Genomic DNA, 19,632 nt, shown 5'->3' with positions numbered 1-19,632 from the left:
AGTGCTATATCATATTTTGGGTTCATGCCCACAGCTACATCATTCGACCGAAGTCTGTGGAATTATATACGTTGTATTTTATACAATAAAACATTTTTTAGATAAAAGACCTGATTTGAGAGCGTTGGCAACGGGGAAAAGGCATTTGATTTAATTGGCTCCCCCCCCCCCCCCCCATTATCGCGCCTCTCTCTCTCTCTCTCTCTCTGTGTGTGTGTGTGTTTAGTGTATGTGTAGGGGAGGGTGTATGCCGTTATCACGCAGTCCTTCCATGCATTGACAAGGTACCGATATTGTTTTAAAATAAATTGTAATGTAATACATAAGTCAAAATCATGAGTTTGATTTTCTATATTCAATTTCATTTGCTTGAAGTTGTATTTGTTATTCAGATTCCATTTTTAATTTAAAAATTATTCTGCATTCGTTTTTTTCATTATTTTTTCTTGTATATGATTTTTAGGTAACAATTGCTTTTTTATAGATAGAGTCATCCAGATTTGTTCACGATTCTCTAAATTAATGACAATACCGCTAACAAAAATGCCTTAATAAAACCCGTCCTCTAGCGCGACGTAAGGACTCCTATTTACGGTTTTGATATGCACTGTTTGAATTTCGCGCTTCGGACTGCGACGGAAGTATGATGGTGATGAAGACGAACGTGCCGAGATGTAAATTCGAAATGCTAATAGATAAAGGAGTCTCCAGATTTAATTTCAGTTTATTTTCCATGAAAGTTGTTTGGTATTTTATTGATTCATGTGCCGATATTCTAAACTAAAACACTGGCCATTAAAATATTTATGAATTAAGCCTAAAAGTGGAATTAATATTTAATACTGTAGAGAAAAAAAACTACTTAAAACCGTTTACTGTCCTTTAAAGTCAACAGTCTACTATTACTGGGTAAGAATTTAAAAAGAGAGCTTGCTGGATGGGTGGGATCCCCATAATGGTATGGTAGGGTAGGCCTACTATGTGTGAGTATGACCGCATTCACAACGGCCGCATTCTCAACGAATTGAGCCAGACTTTACAAATACTGAGAACTAAAAATAGCGGACGTACATGAAAGAAAAACCGCCTAATCTTTTAATAGTCTCTCCGCCTCTCACACACCTCCCCACACGTCGTCCCTGCGGAGTACAGTAATTAAATCTCGGCTCCGAACATATCCGTGAATATCTCTGGTGATATTATCTCCGTAGATAGTCGATTCATTCTCAGGATTTGTAAAGCCTGGCTCAATTCGTTGAGAATGCAGTCAACGAGTTGAGCCATAGCTCTACAAATCCACGAACTAAACAGCCCGGGAGCCACTGGTCTGCCGCTAGGTGGCTTTTAAACAAACCGGAAGTCTTACATTTTTGAATCGGCTAAAGTTTTAGAGATTTATAGGGTGTCAGAAACGATGCAATATCTCGGCTATGAACGTACTCAGGGACACATTACATACATTGACATATTGAGAAATAAATTTCGAATAATGTGAGATGCACCACGAGTTGATCTAGAGCCTATTTAGTGTTAAAAAAACAGTTTGAAATCGAAAATTTACGAAAGCTATAACGGAAGTTCATCTTTAACTGTGATCTTTGTATCTATAGAGGCCTCCGCGCAACTTTTAATTACCAGTAAGTTGTGGCAAATTTATTCAGCTTTCTGTCAATGTAAGCATGTAAAGAACTTTGCCTTAAGCTGTGAATGGCACAAATCAATTCACGGCCATGTCAGCCTGAAAACGCTCACTTACAATATCCGCATATAAGCCTCGCTTTGACTTAGTGCTTCCTCATGGACTTCAGTCTCGTTTTAGTTTTTCCTTCACACAGTATTACTTATATAGAGCAACTGAGTAATAATTTTTTTCTTGGCACTTACCACGGTGCTAATACAAATGAATTTTAACATTTTTTTCATTGTAAATAAACCGTTTTATTACCTGAGGCCAACTGATGAGGGTATTCCTTTCATTCAATATGAAAAATAACAAATGAAAGACAATTTATATTTATTCACATTGTTATATTTTAATTTTACATAAAATTCAACTAGTCTGAAATATTTTACCAGTGAGACATGTACGTTGCAAAATTGTTATTTTACATTACATTGTACATTAATTACCCAGTAGGTGATAATTTAATGCTACCTTACTTGATTGGTATATATTTATATATATTTAACCATCTAACACACAATTCCCCTTTACAAAGTGGACCGGTTCAATTTTTACAAATAATATAATTTCATAAATTTTCCCAAAGTTGTCATATTAATTTTCTTTCACTGATACCAGGTACCAATCCATATTTGCATTTGAATAAACTTGTTTTACATGTATTCTGATAAGTTGATATTATCTGTAAGCTACACATATATAAAAAAAACCTGCACAGTAAAAATAACAATGTATTGTTAACTTAGTTGCACATACACTTTTAACTAACTTCATGTGGTTAAAACCTAAAATGATTTCACAAACTGCATTTCTATATACTGATAACCAATAACTATTAATATAAGCAACAGCATAGCTCAAAAATATATTTTTGCATCTCTTAGAAGTATCCCAGAGGTTGTGGTGTTCATTGCCACACAGCATTTGGAAATGATGGGTGCTTTTGTTATGATAATTGCAGGTCAAGGCATGGCAAAAGGAATAATCCTGGTCCCATTCATGCTATTCAAGCCTAGAAAAAATAATAGAGTTTTCAATAGAATATCATTAAAAAATTCTAACTACATTTATCAATTGCTCACACACATACACACTGAAATTAATAATAATTTATTGCAATCTTTGTAATAGGTAAACTGTAACAATCAATCTTAAACAGCACTGTATTTACAATCAATCTTTACCTTAAACTGCACTATTTATACTTAATTCATAATAGTAGTTATAAACAAAAATCATTTGAAACTGAACTTTGGGCAAAGTTGCACACCCATCATCAATTAAAAACCCAATTTGATTCAAGGCATGAAAATATTAGAAAACACATGCAAGTCAGAGCACCACATCACTATCATATGCCCTCATCATTGAAGAGCCTGTTTCCTTTAATGTACATACACACATACATATATTATTCACCTTTTTTAAACTTGCATTTTTATGACATTCTTCTCCTCAAAACCCCCAACCAATGCAATAAAACTTATTTTGTGTTTACATGTTTTTTTCTAAAAAAATTAACACAATACATTTAACCCCCCGCCCCCAGCAAAAAAGAAAACATGTTTAAAGACATAATTTAAGATTCATATATTTTAAAACATGCCTATGGTTAGTGTACAATACTGAATCTTTCACAACTACTGGTACCAATGCACCCCCCCCCTCCCCACCGCTTTGCAAACAAGTACTGGTACACCACCATATGCATATATACGTATACGTGTATGCAGGTTGGATGACAATGTCATTTCGCAATCCACTTCATCTTTTTCACATTAAAACAAGAAGAAATTGCATGAGAAGCCAAGATTCAAACATTTCACTTATACGGTGACATTCATTCCATACATGAGACCAGAACGCCACTGCCATCACTCGATCAACTAAATGATAGGTACCCGGCACGGTGAATATACAGCTTGTTGGAAATGTTGAAATTCTACAAATTACAGGCCATCGCACATCTTTAAAATTTTAGATGTTCAAAAAATATTGCCAAACTATGAAAAAACAGGAACAGATAAAGAAAAAAACCCTTAAGCTGCATTTGGCACAGTTCAAAAGTCAATGTTTACAATGACGTTTTGTGTGCCGCCATTTTGCTATTCGCCAGTAACTTTAGAGAATACTCAGTGAAATCGATACACGAACACTTCTTCGGTGTATAAAATGTAACTTAAGCATATACTGTATTGTCCTGTCAAATGCATTAGTATTTAAATCAACTGTTCATTGCACAAACACATGTACAACTTACCTGTCTCTATGCCTTCGTCTCCCGCCAAATTTTCTTTGGGTTACCACTCCACGTTTTAAAAACGAGGCCAAATCTAATATTTTCCAAAATAACCGTCAAATGAGCCGGTGGCTCCTGGGCCGGCTTTCACGAAACGTTTCGCAGTTTGCGCAATTGCGCAAAGTCCTTTTTTGCGAACAGACCCTTTCACGAACGTTTCGCAATGTAATATTGCGCAAAATAATGCGCTATTTACGCAAGATATTTGGTACAGCTCCGACCCTGTCGCTAAGTCTTTGCGCATGCGTAACTTGGCGTTCACCTAGCGCAATGGCTGCAGCTTTTCTTGTCGTGCGAAACGAAAGTAGGCGGATTTACATGCCGCGGCGTGATGTCTTAGAAGAGCAGACAGAGAGGGGAGTACTGAGGAGGTACAGGCTGTCGAAGAGGGGCATTAGGTTGCTGACGGAGAAGATTGAAGGCCAGCTGCGGCGTAAAACAGCAAGGTCCCAAGCACTCTCCCCCACCACACAAGTTCTTGCCTGCCTTGGCGTGCTTGCGACCGGTAGTTTTCAGGCTGTGATAGGCGACAGCCTAGGGATATCTGCTGCCTCTGTGTCCCGTTCAGTCCACAATGTGGTGGGAGCCATCTTAGAGAGCAGAGACCCTGCCCTCACCATCAGATTCCCCACAACACAAGCCGAGGTCAGAGCCGTGAAGGGTGGCTTTCACCTAATCGACGGATTCCCAAATGTCATTGGGGCGATAGACGGAACATTAGTTCCCATAGCAGCGCCACATAGAGATGAAAATTTATATGTTTGCCGAAAGGGCTATCATGCTCTGAATGTACAAGCCGTGTGTGATTCTACACTAAGGAAAGTGCGCTACTTTCGTTATATTGTTTACATTTTACACATACGCTACTATCGCAATCACAACTGTCGCAATCACTTTATTTAGTTATAATGACGATGACTAATTATGCTAAATAAAGGAGAATGTTAGATATTATTCTCGAACATTTAGATGCAGGGGTAGATTATTTTTAGGGAGGTCCTCGGGTGCAAAGCTGACCCCCCTACCCCCCCCCCCCCCCCCCCCCAACTTGGCGTGCTGTTCGGGGCTCAGTAAAGGGGCCATAAAATGTTTGGTATTTCATATGCCAAACGATGCCATATGATTTATAACTATGAATCAGCTAGTCAAAATTTTAATTTCAATAGGGGGCCGGGGGGGGGGGGGGAGACCCCTGCCCCCCTCTAAATCCCCCACTACAGTACCATCATTACGTATAAGAACAAAGTGGTATTAACTACTAATTTTGTTTTTATTACAGTAGGCTGAGAAATTGATCAATACAATATGATTTATGGATGTTATAAAAATAATTAATTTTTTATTTAATTTAGCATTTCATCACGTCATGCCATTAGCACATACCAAGTACTTTTCAGTGTTGTGATTTTTTTTCCAATTATTTCAGATTTACCAATGTTGTAGCAAGATGGCCAGGGAGTGCCCATGACTCATTTGTTTTCAACAACAGCATGCTATTTGAAAAGCTGTTAAGTGGAGATATGCCGCAGGGCTATTTGCTGGGGGATAGTGGCTATGCCCTATCTCCCTTTTTGATGACACCAAAGGGCAACCCAGCAAGTAGGGCAGAGGAGAGATACAATGCTTCCCATATGAAGACCAGAAGCTGTATAGAACAGTGTTTTGGTGTTACAAAATCTCGTTTCAGGTACTAAATATTTAATAAAATTGGTTATTTAAAATATTTAAAAATTGTTTGTTTTTAACCTTTATTGTTAATGGTTGGAGCATATACTTTCATATATGATGGTTATTTCAAAAATAAAATGTGCAGTGAGATTTAAGAATATTTAAATAAAAAAAATAGAATGCAGAATAAATAGAATACTTCTGATGACATAAAAATATTACTTTTAAATTAAGGAATAAGCCCAGCAAATTTGTTGCAATTTGAAACACCTTTGTATGCTTTATTATAATTGCTATAATTTCACCTATTGCAAACACCAATTCCTTTAGGTGTCTTCATAGAAGTGGAGGGACTCTCATGTACAATCCTGAATGGGCTGGCAAAATAATTATGGTGTGTTGTATACTTCATAATTTCTGTCAAATGTATAACATCCCAATGCCACCAGTGGAAGATGATGCAGATGATGACAGGAATGATATTGTGAACAATGATGCATTTGTGGGACCAATGCTCAGAACTGGCCACGAGACCAGAGAATATCTCATCAGGAATGTTTTCAACAATTGAACCTCATCCCATTCAGAAACCTTATACCTCTCTTGGACAGTTAAGAATTATGCATTACCCACTACTGGTCAATTATTATTTATTGATTCCCCACGGCATGTAATGTAGTCAATTTTATTACACACAACTTTGTAAGACAAATGCTGTTGTAACATTTTTAAAATGTATCAATGTATTTGCATTTGTTCTTCTTTTTTTGCCTTGTCAGTAATTTATATATGGACAAGAACAATAAAATATATGGTTTTATAATTTTATTTATGTAAAAATTTGTGCATTGTAGTTGCTCAAATTTGGCATTAACATATGAAAAAACAATCTTCATGTAAAATTTACATATTTTATAATTGAAACCTTCAAATGCATTTAATACAATTGTTGTTCTGGGAAAATAATGTTCAAGTTGGCTTTTTCACATGAACCATTCACTGTATATAGAATAATAATTGAAAAAAATAATTAATTTTTACATTTTAACATGGAGATCAATAATGGTAAATGCTTATTTGAATATTTCATATGTAAATAGTGCAATTGTTTAACAGTAATGATGAACAAGTAAGTAAACAGTACAATGGTTTAACAGTAATGTTGAATAATTAAGTAAATAGTTAAATGGTTTAACAGTAAAGGTGAACAATTGAGTAAACAGTACAATGGTTTAACAGTAATGTTGAATAATTAAGTAAACAGTAAAATGGTTAAACAGTAATGTTGAACAATTAAGAAAACAGTAAAATGGTTAAACAGTAATGTTGAACAAGTAAGTAAATAGTACAAAGATTTTGCATAATTATAATTATAATTGCTAAGTGAATGGTAAAAAAAAAAATTCACAATAGAGGTGAACTTTCACTATATAACAATGCATTTAATTTCTGGTGTTCTGCTTTCAGTGAATAATACTGCATTATCTGCTTCAGAACTATCACTTTTTCTCTCTCCACTTCTAATCTCTCTTCTTCAATCTTTAATCTTTTTTTTTCAATCTGCAGTCTTTCTTCTTCTATTTTGTAAAGGCCTGTTGTTGGATCTAAAAAAATTGAAACATTATGGTTGTTTAGGAAATACAATTACTTTTAAAAACATATGAGTGTTAAAATATATCATTAATTAGTGAAGAAATTTATGATAAGAACTTTAAAACTTTGAGAATATTACCTGTGCTTGTTCTCTTCTTGCCTGTAAAAAAATAACTAAAAATTTAATACAATGTAACATTATACATTTTTCGTGACACTAGTATTGGAACTTTCTAAGTTATATTTTGTTCTATTTATGACCTAGGGATAATTAACAAATTTAAAGGTTGACTAAAATGTAAAAAGATTGTTGAAAGCTAAATGTAAGTTAGGATACCCCTTTTTTTTTAAAAAAAGTAAATATTTACAATATTAACTTACTTTGCACTGTTCTTCTGGATGGTCTGCATGGCGATCTGGCTGATGCCTCAACTCTTTCTGCAAACAAAGAAATCAAAATTGAAAATTGTTTTACATTTTACTGAAAAGTTTCCTTACAATTTTTACATTTTCTAGAAGTTTTTATTTGCAACAAGTAGTAAAAGCAGATTTAATTAAGGACACAAATACATTTCATAAAGGAAAAAGAAATAGAATTATACACATACCAAAAATTGGACTTGATGTCTCAAAGCTTGTACCTTCTTCTGAATTAAAAAAAAAAAAAAAAAAAAAAACATTACAAAACATACAAAATAGATATGGCTTATAAATTCATTATTTCTCCTTAGTGTGACATAATCATTCCCTTCATATCATTTTTATTCAAAACATGCTATTTTAAACAATAAATGGTATTTATCTTATTATTACCTGGGTCACATGGAATTTCTGTGCTCAACTCACATTGATCTTGAATAAAAAAAAAATATATCAGTTATTAAAACATTTACTCAAATTTTATTAATATCAAACTCTATGATATACTGTACACGTACCACTTCATAAAAATGCAAATTAATAGTTAAGTGGATATAAATCTCATAAATCATAATCAGTAGTACCAGATTCAAAGCAAAGAGAATCATTGTGTTCCAACCCCTGAACACCTTCCACTGCAACTTCTCCGATGATCTCTATGACCTAGGCAAAATAGAATAAAAAAATTATATAATAATAATAATAATAATAATAATAATAATAATAATAGAAACAGGACACACTTTAAAAAAATAATTTGAAAATAAATTTTTTATAAACTTACTTTCTGCTCTCTAGCTGTCAGCTGGGGAGGTTCTGGCCCTCCCCCAGTCCTCCTCACCTGCTTCCTTCTCTCAACTTCTTTCCTTTTGGTACGACTACTGTAGTCATACCATTTTTTCCGTACTTCGGAAAACTTCCTAACTTGCAAGGAAACACTGTTGATCCTAATTTAAATAACAAAACAATTCAACCTATATAAATCATAGTAATTAATTTAATTTTATGTAATTTAATTTAATTTACTTCTTAATACTTTCACCTGTTTTCATGGAAAAAAATCACATATTTTCAGAAATAAAAATTTCAACTTTTAAAGCTGTATTATTATTATTAATATTACTAGTATGGGATTTGCTGTTACGAAATTACACAAGCAACACAGGGTGCAACGCTATGACACCCCCCCCCCCCCATTACTAACTGAAAGGGGCAGGGGGCACTATTAAGGGGTTTTGTTTAAGTATGAAAAATGAAAGTGTCTACTTACTTTTGAGTTATCTTTTTCCAAATCTCCTCCTTCGATTTTTGAGTAACAGTATTTGAGAGTTGGCAGAAAAGAGCAGGATTAGAAGACACCTCGTCAACAAGTATATCAATCTCCTCATCGGAAAAACGACTACGCTTTTTCGGGAAACCTATCGGATCCTCCATTGTGTCAGCTGAGCAGACGTTCACGGAGCACGAGCATTTGTTGTTATATTTCTTGCCTCCGCGGCCCAAAGAGCAGTGTTTTGAGATTACAATATTTACTTCCGGGCACGACGTCGTGCGCTAACAGCGAAAAAAATTGCGAATTGTTTCGAGAAAGCTACGCAAAAAAAATTAGCGCAATTGCGCAAACCATAGCGAATGCGCAACCTGCGAAACGTTTCGTGAAAGCCGGCCCTGGGCTGAAATATGGCGGACGTACATGAAAGAAAAACCGACTAATCTTTTAATAGTCTCTCCACCTTTCACACGAATCCCCAAGCGTCGTCCCAGCGGGGGTACAGTCATTAAATCTCGGCTCTATTCGCCATGCGGAAGCTACCTGAGAAATATTAAGTGCGCATGCTCATCAAACAAACTCGAGGTGAAGAAAGCATGGCGGCTGGAGGCGATCGAAGGAAAAAAGCTCTTCTGTTCTATTATCTTTCAAAACAGAGACGAAAAAGGAATGAATTGGCCCGTAGAGCAGCAATGAATCGGCTATCTACGGAGATAATGTCACCAGAGATATTCACGGAGATGTTCACGGAGATACCCAGCCCCAGTAGATGGAGGAGGAGGATGGCAGAATTTTTGCGTATGCAGTCTCGTCAGAGGGCGCAGTTCGTTCTTATGCTGATGTTTGCCTTGTTCCCCACGCCTGATCGAACTGTTTGGATGAAAGAAAAGTAGGTGACATGCGTCATTTGATTTGTTTTGGTGAGCGAATAAAATTTGCTTCAAAAACTAGAATAAAAAAAAGTGAAACCAAACGTCTGAGTCTCGATTCCATAATTCGCCCATTACATGCTCGACCCAGAATACTGTAGCCTGTGTGATATCGCTATTCGCAATACGCAATGCTTTTCGAGGTACGGGACCCAGATTTTTAATTAACTAGAATCGGTGTATTTTAAATAACTGCTACTGTCCACTGTATGTTAGCACAGGTACATTTAAATCACTTCATGCCAATACCCCTGGTGGATCACTTTCCAGACTTTAGATTTTTATACTTTTCACATTTATTATTAACACGACAATTCATGCGTTAGCACTAACTATAACTAGCTAACGCATGAATTTTTGTGCTAATTTATTATTTGCACATTATCCCATTAGTATTTACTTTGGTCTTATTTTGCACAGTTAAAATATTTTTCTATAGGTAGCCAAAATATCTATACCTCGATGAAGGAAAATCTAAAGGTGTTGTCTGTATCGTAAAAACTGGGTTTGTTTTTCTTGACATAAAATTCAAAATTTACATTTTAGATCAAGCCACTGGTGGGAATATATTGTGAATCGGACTTTTACGGATGGAGATTGGATGGAAAATTTTTGTATGAAAAGAGCAACATTCCAGTATATTTGCCTAGATCTTAGACCTTTTCTGGAGAAAAACCCCCGCAGAAAGTAAGTGGCAGCACATTCTTGAGGGATAATATAAAGAGCAGGAATGCATGTATATGATTGCTCATGTTTGCAAAAAAAAAAAATTTACTGTGGTGTCTTCTTGTTGATCTAAAGGCTAATGACAAGTAGTATGCAATTATACAGTCATGTTATGTTATTGTTGTATGAAAAACATATGACCGATTTTGCATTTGTGCAAAATTAAGTTCCAAATTTTTTGTTTACAAAATTTTGCAATTCCCAAGTTGGAGATTATTCATAAAAATGTCTGTTACATTTAACAGTAATACAACTAATGTGGGAAAATATCATGGATAATTGCTGTCGTTATTGAAAATTGTAAGGCAAAGTATTTTTATATTCAAAACCAAGACTGTGGAATTGCCATTATGTATTAATATTTTGCAATAACAGCTCAAATTTATGCTTTTTGTAGGTGTTATTCAGTAGAACTCAGGGTTGCAGTGACTCTGTGGATATGTGGCTCTGGTATGGAATACAGAAGCATTGGGCATTTGTTTGGAATTGAGATATCTTTAGCCTGCACCATTTTCCAAGAAACTGTGCAGGCCATAGCCACCCATCTTTCTCCTAAGTTCATTCAGATGCCCACTGGGAGAAGACTACAAAATATTGTGGAGGGATTTGAGGCCAAATGGGCTGTTCCACAATGTGCAGGGGCTATTGATGGAACACACGTGCCCATTATTGCTCCAAGCCAAAACAAGACTGATTACTACAACCGGAAATGTTTTTATTCCATTGCTAGTCAGGTAAAGAAGAATAAATATACAGCGTGCATGATTCTCTCTAGGATCCTTGGTCCTTTAATAGCCAAAAGTTGTCCAATAAGTACAGTTACACCTATTCCACTCCCACCCCTCTTACAAATACACATGAAAAATATCCTCATTACTTTTTGGTGGTGTTAAGTTGTGTTATAATATTAGAACTTCATAGTCTTGGAATGTGTTCAAATGTTGGGAGGTTGAGTTCAGCTCTAATTTATATGTGGCTTTTTTTTCACTAGATTTTAGAAGCAGCATTTATTATTATATTATTTTAGTTTTGTCACATTTTGTATATTTTTTCAACTTTCCGTTACAGGTGATATGTGATCATGAACTAAGAGTCTTGCATGTGGTATCAGGCTGGCCAGGACAAGTGCAAGATGCACAAGTACTAGCACAGTCAAGCATCTTTCAAAAGGCAGAAAGTGGGACTTTATTCCCCCCGTCAAGTCAACTGATAAATGGAGTAGAAGTGCCCATTTTGATTATAGGTGACCCTGCCTATCCCCTCAAACCTTGGCTGTTAAAAGCATTTTCAGACTTTGATGTACTTACTCAAGCTCAAAAGAACTTCAACTATTGCCACACGCGAGGAAGAATGTGCATTGAGGGATGTTTGGGTAGATGTAAAGGGAAATGGCAGATACTTCAACACAGGCTAGATTTTGAAACTGAATTTGTGCCAGTGCTCATCCTGGCATGCTTAACACTGCATAATGTTGTCATGGTTCACAATGAAGGCTTTGACCAGGAGTGGATGGACTTGGTGGAGGAAGATCGAAATCATAACGGATACCAACCAGGACATGACATGAGACAGTATGATGCCAAAGCCATAAGAGAAGCATATGTTCAGTATTTTAACAACAGATAATAAGGTGTCTACTTTTGTCCTTCAGTTTTTAGTCTTTAAAATGTTGAACCATTAAGTATTTTACCTACTAGTTTCTGCTTTTACAAACACTATTATTGAGTAATTCTTATTCCTGAGTATTAAAGAAATGGACTTTATGGTACATTATAGTTTAAATGCAAATAAGGTCTTATAAATATTGCCTACAAGAAAAGAATGTATCTTAATCTGTTTAAAGTTTTAACATTCATTTTGGGTTGCTTTGTGTTGCATTTTTGATACCAAAAACCCAGGTATTTGTTTGCAGTTCACTGGTATTTAACAGGGATGAGATGGCATTGTATCCTTGAAATTAATGTAGAGTTTTGGAGAGTTTGGATGTGCATTACTGAAGAACAAAAAGAAAATTTGGATTACATGACTGTATCAAGCACATGAAATTGTAAAACTATTATTTGAAAGTAGATACACAGCTCTTCTAGTTAATGCTGCCATCACTTTCTGAATATATTTAATTAATTAAAATTGGCCAGAAAGGGGGGCATTATGAGATGCAATTATACATAACCTTCAATAAGTCATTAGTGCAACATCATCTTTATGTATGAAGCTGCATTGACACACTAACCACTGTTAAGAATAAAGAAATTTGCCAAGTATCATTTTGAACTTGCAAAAAGTGTAAAATGTGTTGGCACAACATGCACAATCACATTCCATCAGTTTAATAAATAGATGCCTATTATATTGACCCTGCTGTCTTACCTCTCTCCTTCATGTCCTCTGTCACAGTTTTTGTGTCTTTGACATCAACTGAAGAATAACATGGAAACCATACTTGTTCACAATAAAGATATCAAATATTCAAAGATATACCTGGGTATGTTTTTGAGAAACGTGTGTGTGAGAAGTGATTTGTATTGTATTGTAATGATTATTTCCTAAGTATAATTAAAGAAAATATACAAACAATTTCCTATAGAATGTATGCATCTAATTCTATTTTGAAATATCTTTAATAATATAGAATACTACATGTGTTGCTGAACATGGAAAGTAATTAAACTCGTCACAGTCATTTGTAAGTAGCAGGAGCTCTAGATATGTAAATTAAAACAAATCTGCAGATTGTCACTTTGAAATTCGTATCGGCAACTTGTTAAAAATAAAAACCATCGACACAAACTTGTAGAAAAGTGTATGAATATCAGGGTGGTATTATTGGGGAGTGGGAGGAGGGGGGAGAGGGGTCAAGGTCAGTCTCGGCATAACTATGACTTGAGTGTATCCTTCGGTGGTTCAGTGGTAGAGTGATTGCCTGCTATTAGGAATCGACACCTGGCATGTTTGGAGACATATGAGCTCGAGTTCTGTCTTATGAAATGTACTTGTATATTCTTTACATCATCTACTTTCCAGGAAGAAATTTTGGGCTAATGGCAGCTGTGGACATGTCTACCAATAAAAGTCCAGCATAGAGCGCTTTATGTTGATCTTTGTTTTTTTTTCCACCAAGTGAAATAAAATAAAATTTATTCAGCCAATAAGAATATCAAAATATAAATATCATAAATTGTTTTCATTTGAGAGGTCAAACTAAATAAAGAACTGGACATTATAATATTTATGAACTAGGCTATAAAGAAGAATTAATATTGGATACTGCAGAGAGGCAAAAACTACTTAAAACCATTTATTGCCCCTGTGTGTTAAAAGTCTACTATTGCTTGGTAAGAATTTAAAAAAAGATTTTGCTGAATGGGTGGGACCCCTCCATAATTCCTTTTGTTGTTTTCTCCATTCTGTCTTCCAAGATATAATCCAGTTAGGGGAGATCTCTGGGTATTTTACTGGCGGCGTCAATAACATTTGAGTTTTTTTTTGCCCGTTTATTTTGGGTGATCCGTGAAGCACTTCGTTCTCGTGACTCGTAAATTTTTGAATTGATGATTTTATTTCCCATGAACTTTGATCACCCCTCCCCAACAGTATCCTCATTTAAGAAAAGAAAGGAAAACAAAATGTACAAAATGTATATTTTATTCTGAAATTACGAGAATGACATTTTAAAGGTTTTTAAGTGGCTGCTACAGAGGCAATAATAGTTCTGCACTGACGACCCTGAAAAATTAAAGATGAAAATATTAAAAAATAATTCAGTTAAAATCTATTAGCTGTAAAAAGATGTTGACAGTAACTTTACATCCACCAGCTCTTGGCTGCTATCATATAATTACTGCTTTCATGTACAGTTTTACCAGCTGTTTGACAAAGTTTTCTTATAAAAAACTGAAAGCTTACTTAATTATGATACAATTAAGACAAAGAGACAATCAAAACTTATTTAAAAAACATAATGAATCTGTCCTTTTCAAAAATACTACTGCAATTTCCTCATTTCTAAATGTCTGAAGTTATTTGATTTATTTAATAATAATAATAATAATTATAATAATAATGATAATGATAATACTAACCATTTATGTTCTTGGCCTGCGCCTGAAGCAAGACGTGAACAGATTTAATACCCTCCTCCACCTAGATTGGTGGCAATTCTTTGGAGCTGAAATATATAAGACAATATTACTTACTACGATTCAATAATATATGTTTACTATTGAGAGCTATATGTATGAAGTAGTTAGCTAATATGTATTTAAGTATTTGAATGATCTAAAGTAGTTAGACTTATTTAAGCTTATGTGCACAATTTATGTAAAACTGTAGTTTAGAGAGCTTGTAAAATGTAACTGTACACATTTTAATGCTCAATAAATTATTATTATTATTATTATTATTATTTTTATTATTATTATATAACATTCAATAAGTAGTCAGTGCCACATCATATTTCATGTATGGAGCTGCATTGTAACACTTTTACCAGTATTTGGAATGAACAAATTTGCTAAGTATCATTTTAAACTTTCCAAAAGCACAAACTGTGTTGGCACAACATAAGGAGTGTGTGTGTGTGTGTGTGTGTGCACGCACATGTGTGTACATACACAATCACATAATAAATAGATCCCTATTCTATTGGTCCTACTGTCTTACCTCTCTCCTTCACACCTGCTGTCACAGATTTTGTCTTTGATATTGACTTGTACCATTACCAGAATGATCAGCAAATCGTCATGTGACAAGAAATTTTTAAGAATTTCATTTAGAATATTAATTAATCACATAAAAATGAACGACGGATAAAAAGGCGCTGTGTGGGCTTACATTGAACTTGCTACAGAATTTCAGTTTTGAATAAAAAATAAAACTTACCAGCGGCTGTGTAGACATTGTCTCTTTGCTTTGTTTACTAAAACAATAAACAGGAATAATTATTGTATAAAAGAATTTCATTGGACGGTTCCTGTATTGTTTCCTTAACTTTAAGCCAATCAGATTGACGCTTCGTTGAAGCTCTCGACCTTGAGTCTTTCTATATGAATATATCGTAATATATATATATCACAGTGCCTGGACCCTGGTCATATCTATTGCGGTTCCTCGCACGAGTTTTTTAGAAAGCAGGCGGTGAACCTGTTCCTGATACTGCCCGCAGTCCTTTACAAATCCTAAGTCTCACCTCTTGCATAGCGCCATCTATACTAAACAATTTTTATATGGCGTAGACTAGGCAAAGGGTGACGCTGAAAAGTCGGAATTTTCATCAAACGTTCTGCACACTGAGTTTCACCATACATCAGCCTCAGGACACTTTTCTTAGTTGGTTTTGTTTTAGATTCTATTGACAAACTTAATCGGTGAATTCAGGATGAGACATCTAAGGTGACGGACACATATAGTATCGACTGTGTCAGTTGTTCACTGTTCACATCACGATGCAATGTGCTGGTGAAGATTTTACAAAATGCTTCAGAATGTTCACGCAGTCATCTACTTCAGTTTTGCCATTCCCTTTTCATCTGCAATTACCCAATGCCTTATGAAAGTGAGGCAATAAAATGAAGAACTGACGTTATTCCTTCTTATATAATTTTTAAGTGGGCCTTTTTCTTGTTTCTTTTGAGTCATCTGTCGAAATGGTAATATATGAACTGAACTATGAGTAACACAAACCCCCCATGGAGTGTCCACTTACGTGAACTAGCACTACCATCCTGAGTTTCAGAAAGCACTGTAAACCCACCTCTTTATTTTCAGTACTGGTACAGTGTATGCTTCTGCCTTGACTTACAACAATACTTTATTTGGAAAGTTTATTTTTTAATATATTTCTTTGCAGTTTATTTGATGTAATAAACCTACTAAAATTTTTATTATGTACTCTAATATTTTTGATATTGAGGAAAAGCCTGATTGTTGATTTTTTTAGTCTTTTCCAGTCCATCATCTGACTCCACACTACACTGTACTTGGAGGCACAGGACTATACTGCCACAATGGAACAAAATGACTCCAGACTACTACACTGTACTAGGAGGCACAGGACTATACTGCCACAATGGAACACAATGACTCCAGACTACTACACTGTACTAGGAGGCACAGGACTATACTGCCACAATGGAACACAATGACTTCAGACTACTACACTGTACTAGAAGGCACAGGACTATACTGCCACAATGGAACACAATGACTCCAGACTACTACACTGTTCTAGTAGACACAGGACTATACTGCCACAATGGAACACAATGACTCCAGACTACTACACTGTACTAGGAGGCATAGGACTATACTAAAATAAAAATAATAAAACACAATGACCGCAGGCTTATTTTCAAGATGGTCAGATAACAACATGAGTTTCATAAATCTTCATAAGTAGATCTCATTGCCTTCTGGATCTTTACATATTTCACTTTATTTCAGTGAATTTTTGAATCTGTAATGCTGCTTAATCACAGCCTTTCAGCAAGTTTTTCATCTTGTTCAATGAAATCTCTGATATTTAGGTGGATTTGTGCTGCTAGTGATGTAAGAATTTTAATGTAAATTACCCAGGTATTTTAATGCTTTGTCAAAGAAAGTGAAGGAACAGTTTTAAGACACTTGAAAATAAAGTAGATTGTTTTAAAGATGTATTTTTTATTGTTTTCCTGTGGATCACACATGTCAGCCATATATGTTTGTATGTGGTAATATTGTTGCTGTATCAACTTAACTTGGAGATGTTACCACAGCAGTGACTGTAGCAATGACAGCAACGAGGAAGGGTGTAGTAAGTATTGCTTAGAATGAAGACGGATATCAAAGAAATGGGTTGTCAGGTAGTGGGTTTCGACCTTACTGAAGCTGTAAAGATTGCTGGTCAATTTAGTAAACTCAGGAATTTAGAGACGAGTAATGGATGCATTTGACCAGAAAATACCAAGTTCTTTGTTTGAAAACATGATATAAAATTATGTTCCAGCTTTAAAGTACAGATATTGGTCCATTTCTAAAACTGTTGCAAAGCTGATTCATATACTGCTATTGAAAAAGTTGTATGTAGTCACCTGTTATCAATTCCAGCATTCCCAACTTGTCCACATAGGGTGCCATTCACTCTCAGCAGGTTGACTGTCATGGATCACATTTGGCATTGATAGCAAGAAGAAGTCTTGTATGGGTATATATTGTTTTCCAGATGACAGTTATAGGTAATTTGCAACCTCCTACGCAAACAAACTCAAATCATTACATTTGCTATTTTCTTTCAAAGTAAAGAGAGTAAATAATACATTGCAATATTTGTTTTGGTCAATTCTCATTCTTCTGATTATCAATTTCCCATAAATTTGACACTTCAAAATTTTACCCAGAGTGGACCTTTTCCCAGCAAAAGGGGTGGTTCTTTCGAACCCCCCGAACCCCCTCTGGCTACGGGCCTGGACAATATTTGTTTAACTGTTTTGAGTCATGGGATTTGCCAGTGTTTTCAGTGTAATTTCCAGTTTTCTCAAATATATCATCTGAAAAAATACTTTTCATAAGACACAGTCATTAGATCAGCTTATCACAGATTTTTATTGTTGTTAAGCATCATTTGTACAAATTTCAGAAATATTGGACTAGATTTGACAAAATTATTAACATTTAACTATTATAAGCCATGGAATTTGCCAGTTTTTTCAGTGTAATTTTCAGCTTTTCAGTTATATTGTTCTTTTTCCAGAGTACCCTTACTATGAAAAGGCAGACAGTGAAAGACAGCACCAGGAGCAGCACTATGTCTTATCCATGTGTACAATACATGATATGTGGCAAGATTTAGGACATTGTCAAATATTGTGATAGCAACAACCCATTCCAGAAACCCATTGTAAGGAGTAATCTGCATCTGGCATTGATAGTAAGGAGAAGTGTTGTATGGGTATATATTGTTTTCCAGATAACAGTTATAGGTAATTTGCAACCTCTTACACAAACAACCTCAAGTCATCACATTTGCTATTTTATTTTATAATCACTTTGCAAAATTATTAACATTTAACTATTTAAAGCCATGAAATTTGCCAGTGTTTTCAGTGTAATTTTCAGTTTTTTCAAAGATATTGTCGGAAGAAGATACTTTTCAATAAACACAGTCATTTGATCAGCTTATCACAGATTTTTATTGTTGTTAAGAATCATTTGTACAAATTTCAGAAACACTGGACAAGATTTGACAAAATTATTAACGTTTAACTATTTGAAGTCCTTGGATTTGCCAGTCTTTTCAATGTAAATTTCAGTTTTCCCAAATATATTGTCACAAAAAGACACTTTTCATTTGACACAGTCAACTGATTAGCTTATCACAGGTTTTTATTGTTGTTAAGCATCATTTGTACAAATTTCAGAAATATTGGACTAGATTTGACAAAATTATTAACATTTAACTATTATAAGCCATGGAATTTGCCAGTTTTTTCAGTGTAATTTTCAGCTTTTTCAGTTATATTGTTCTTTTTCTAGAGTACCCTTACTATGAAAAGGCAGATAGTGAAAGACAGCACCAGGAGCAGCACTATGTCTTATCCATGTGTACAATACATGATATGTGGCAAGATTTAGGACATTGTCAAATATTGTTATAGCAACAACCCATTCCAGAAACCTATTGTAAGGAGTAATCTTCATCTGGCATTGATAGTAAGGAGAAGTGTTGTATGGGTATATATTGTTTTCCAGATAACAGTTATAGGTAATTTGCAACATCCTACACAAACAACCTCAAGTCATCACATTTGCTATTTTATTTTATAATCACTTTGCAAAATTATTAACATTTAACTATTTTAAGCCATGGAATTTGCCAGTGTTAATTTTCAGTGTAATTTTCAGTTTTTTCAAAGATATTGTCACAAGAAGATACTTTCCATTAGACACAGTCATTTGATCAGCTTATCACAGATTTTTATTGTTGTTAAGGATCATTTGTACAAATTTCAGAAACATTGGACTAGATTTGACAAAATTATTAACGTTCAACTATTTTAAGTTATTGGAT

At 34.7% G+C, this 19,632-nt stretch overlaps 2 protein-coding genes and 2 long non-coding RNA genes across 5 annotated transcripts; 2 read left to right on the top strand and 2 right to left on the bottom strand.

Moving 5' to 3' along the window:
- Nucleotides 1-1,997: 1,997 nt before the first annotated feature.
- On the bottom strand, nt 1,998-4,398 carry LOC147762178 (uncharacterized). Its single transcript, XR_015333868.1, has 2 exons — nt 3,945-4,398; nt 1,998-2,696 (listed from the first exon to the last, which is right to left on the bottom strand). It is a non-coding gene; the product is annotated as an uncharacterized LOC147762178 (long non-coding RNA).
- A 2,657-nt stretch (nt 4,399-7,055) lies between these two features.
- On the bottom strand, nt 7,056-8,190 carry LOC147762177 (uncharacterized). Its single transcript, XM_087010682.1, has 5 exons — nt 8,172-8,190; nt 7,853-7,891; nt 7,626-7,682; nt 7,384-7,404; nt 7,056-7,255 (listed from the first exon to the last, which is right to left on the bottom strand). Exons 1-5 carry the CDS (start codon nt 8,188-8,190, stop codon nt 7,056-7,058), a joined length of 336 nt encoding a protein of 111 aa, XP_086866808.1.
- Nucleotides 8,191-9,489: 1,299 nt separating this feature from the next.
- Nucleotides 9,490-13,067, top strand: LOC106168634 (uncharacterized). Its single transcript, XM_087010715.1, has 4 exons — nt 9,490-9,823; nt 10,410-10,550; nt 10,987-11,323; nt 11,658-13,067. Exons 1-4 carry the CDS (start codon nt 9,498-9,500, stop codon nt 12,213-12,215), a joined length of 1,362 nt encoding a protein of 453 aa, XP_086866841.1. The 5' UTR covers nt 9,490-9,497; the 3' UTR covers nt 12,216-13,067.
- A 2,736-nt stretch (nt 13,068-15,803) lies between these two features.
- LOC147762176 (uncharacterized) lies at nt 15,804-18,509 on the top strand. 2 transcript variants are annotated; one of them, XR_015333694.1, is made up of 4 exons: nt 15,804-15,980; nt 16,528-17,379; nt 17,673-17,800; nt 18,316-18,504. It is a non-coding gene; the product is annotated as an uncharacterized LOC147762176 (long non-coding RNA). The 2 variants fall into 2 exon arrangements; XR_015333693.1 differs by having other exon boundaries at nt 16,528-17,800; nt 18,316-18,509.
- The last annotated feature ends 1,123 nt before the right edge of the window (nt 18,510-19,632 follow it).

Source organism: Lingula anatina, chromosome 4 (assembly GCF_051362555.1).
Source record: "Lingula anatina isolate TDL-2025a chromosome 4, LinAna3.0, whole genome shotgun sequence".
Classification (NCBI taxonomy): Eukaryota; Metazoa; Brachiopoda; class Lingulata; order Lingulida; family Lingulidae; genus Lingula; species Lingula anatina.
Note: the sequence above shows the minus strand (reverse complement) of the source record. Positions and strands in the feature narration are given on the sequence as shown.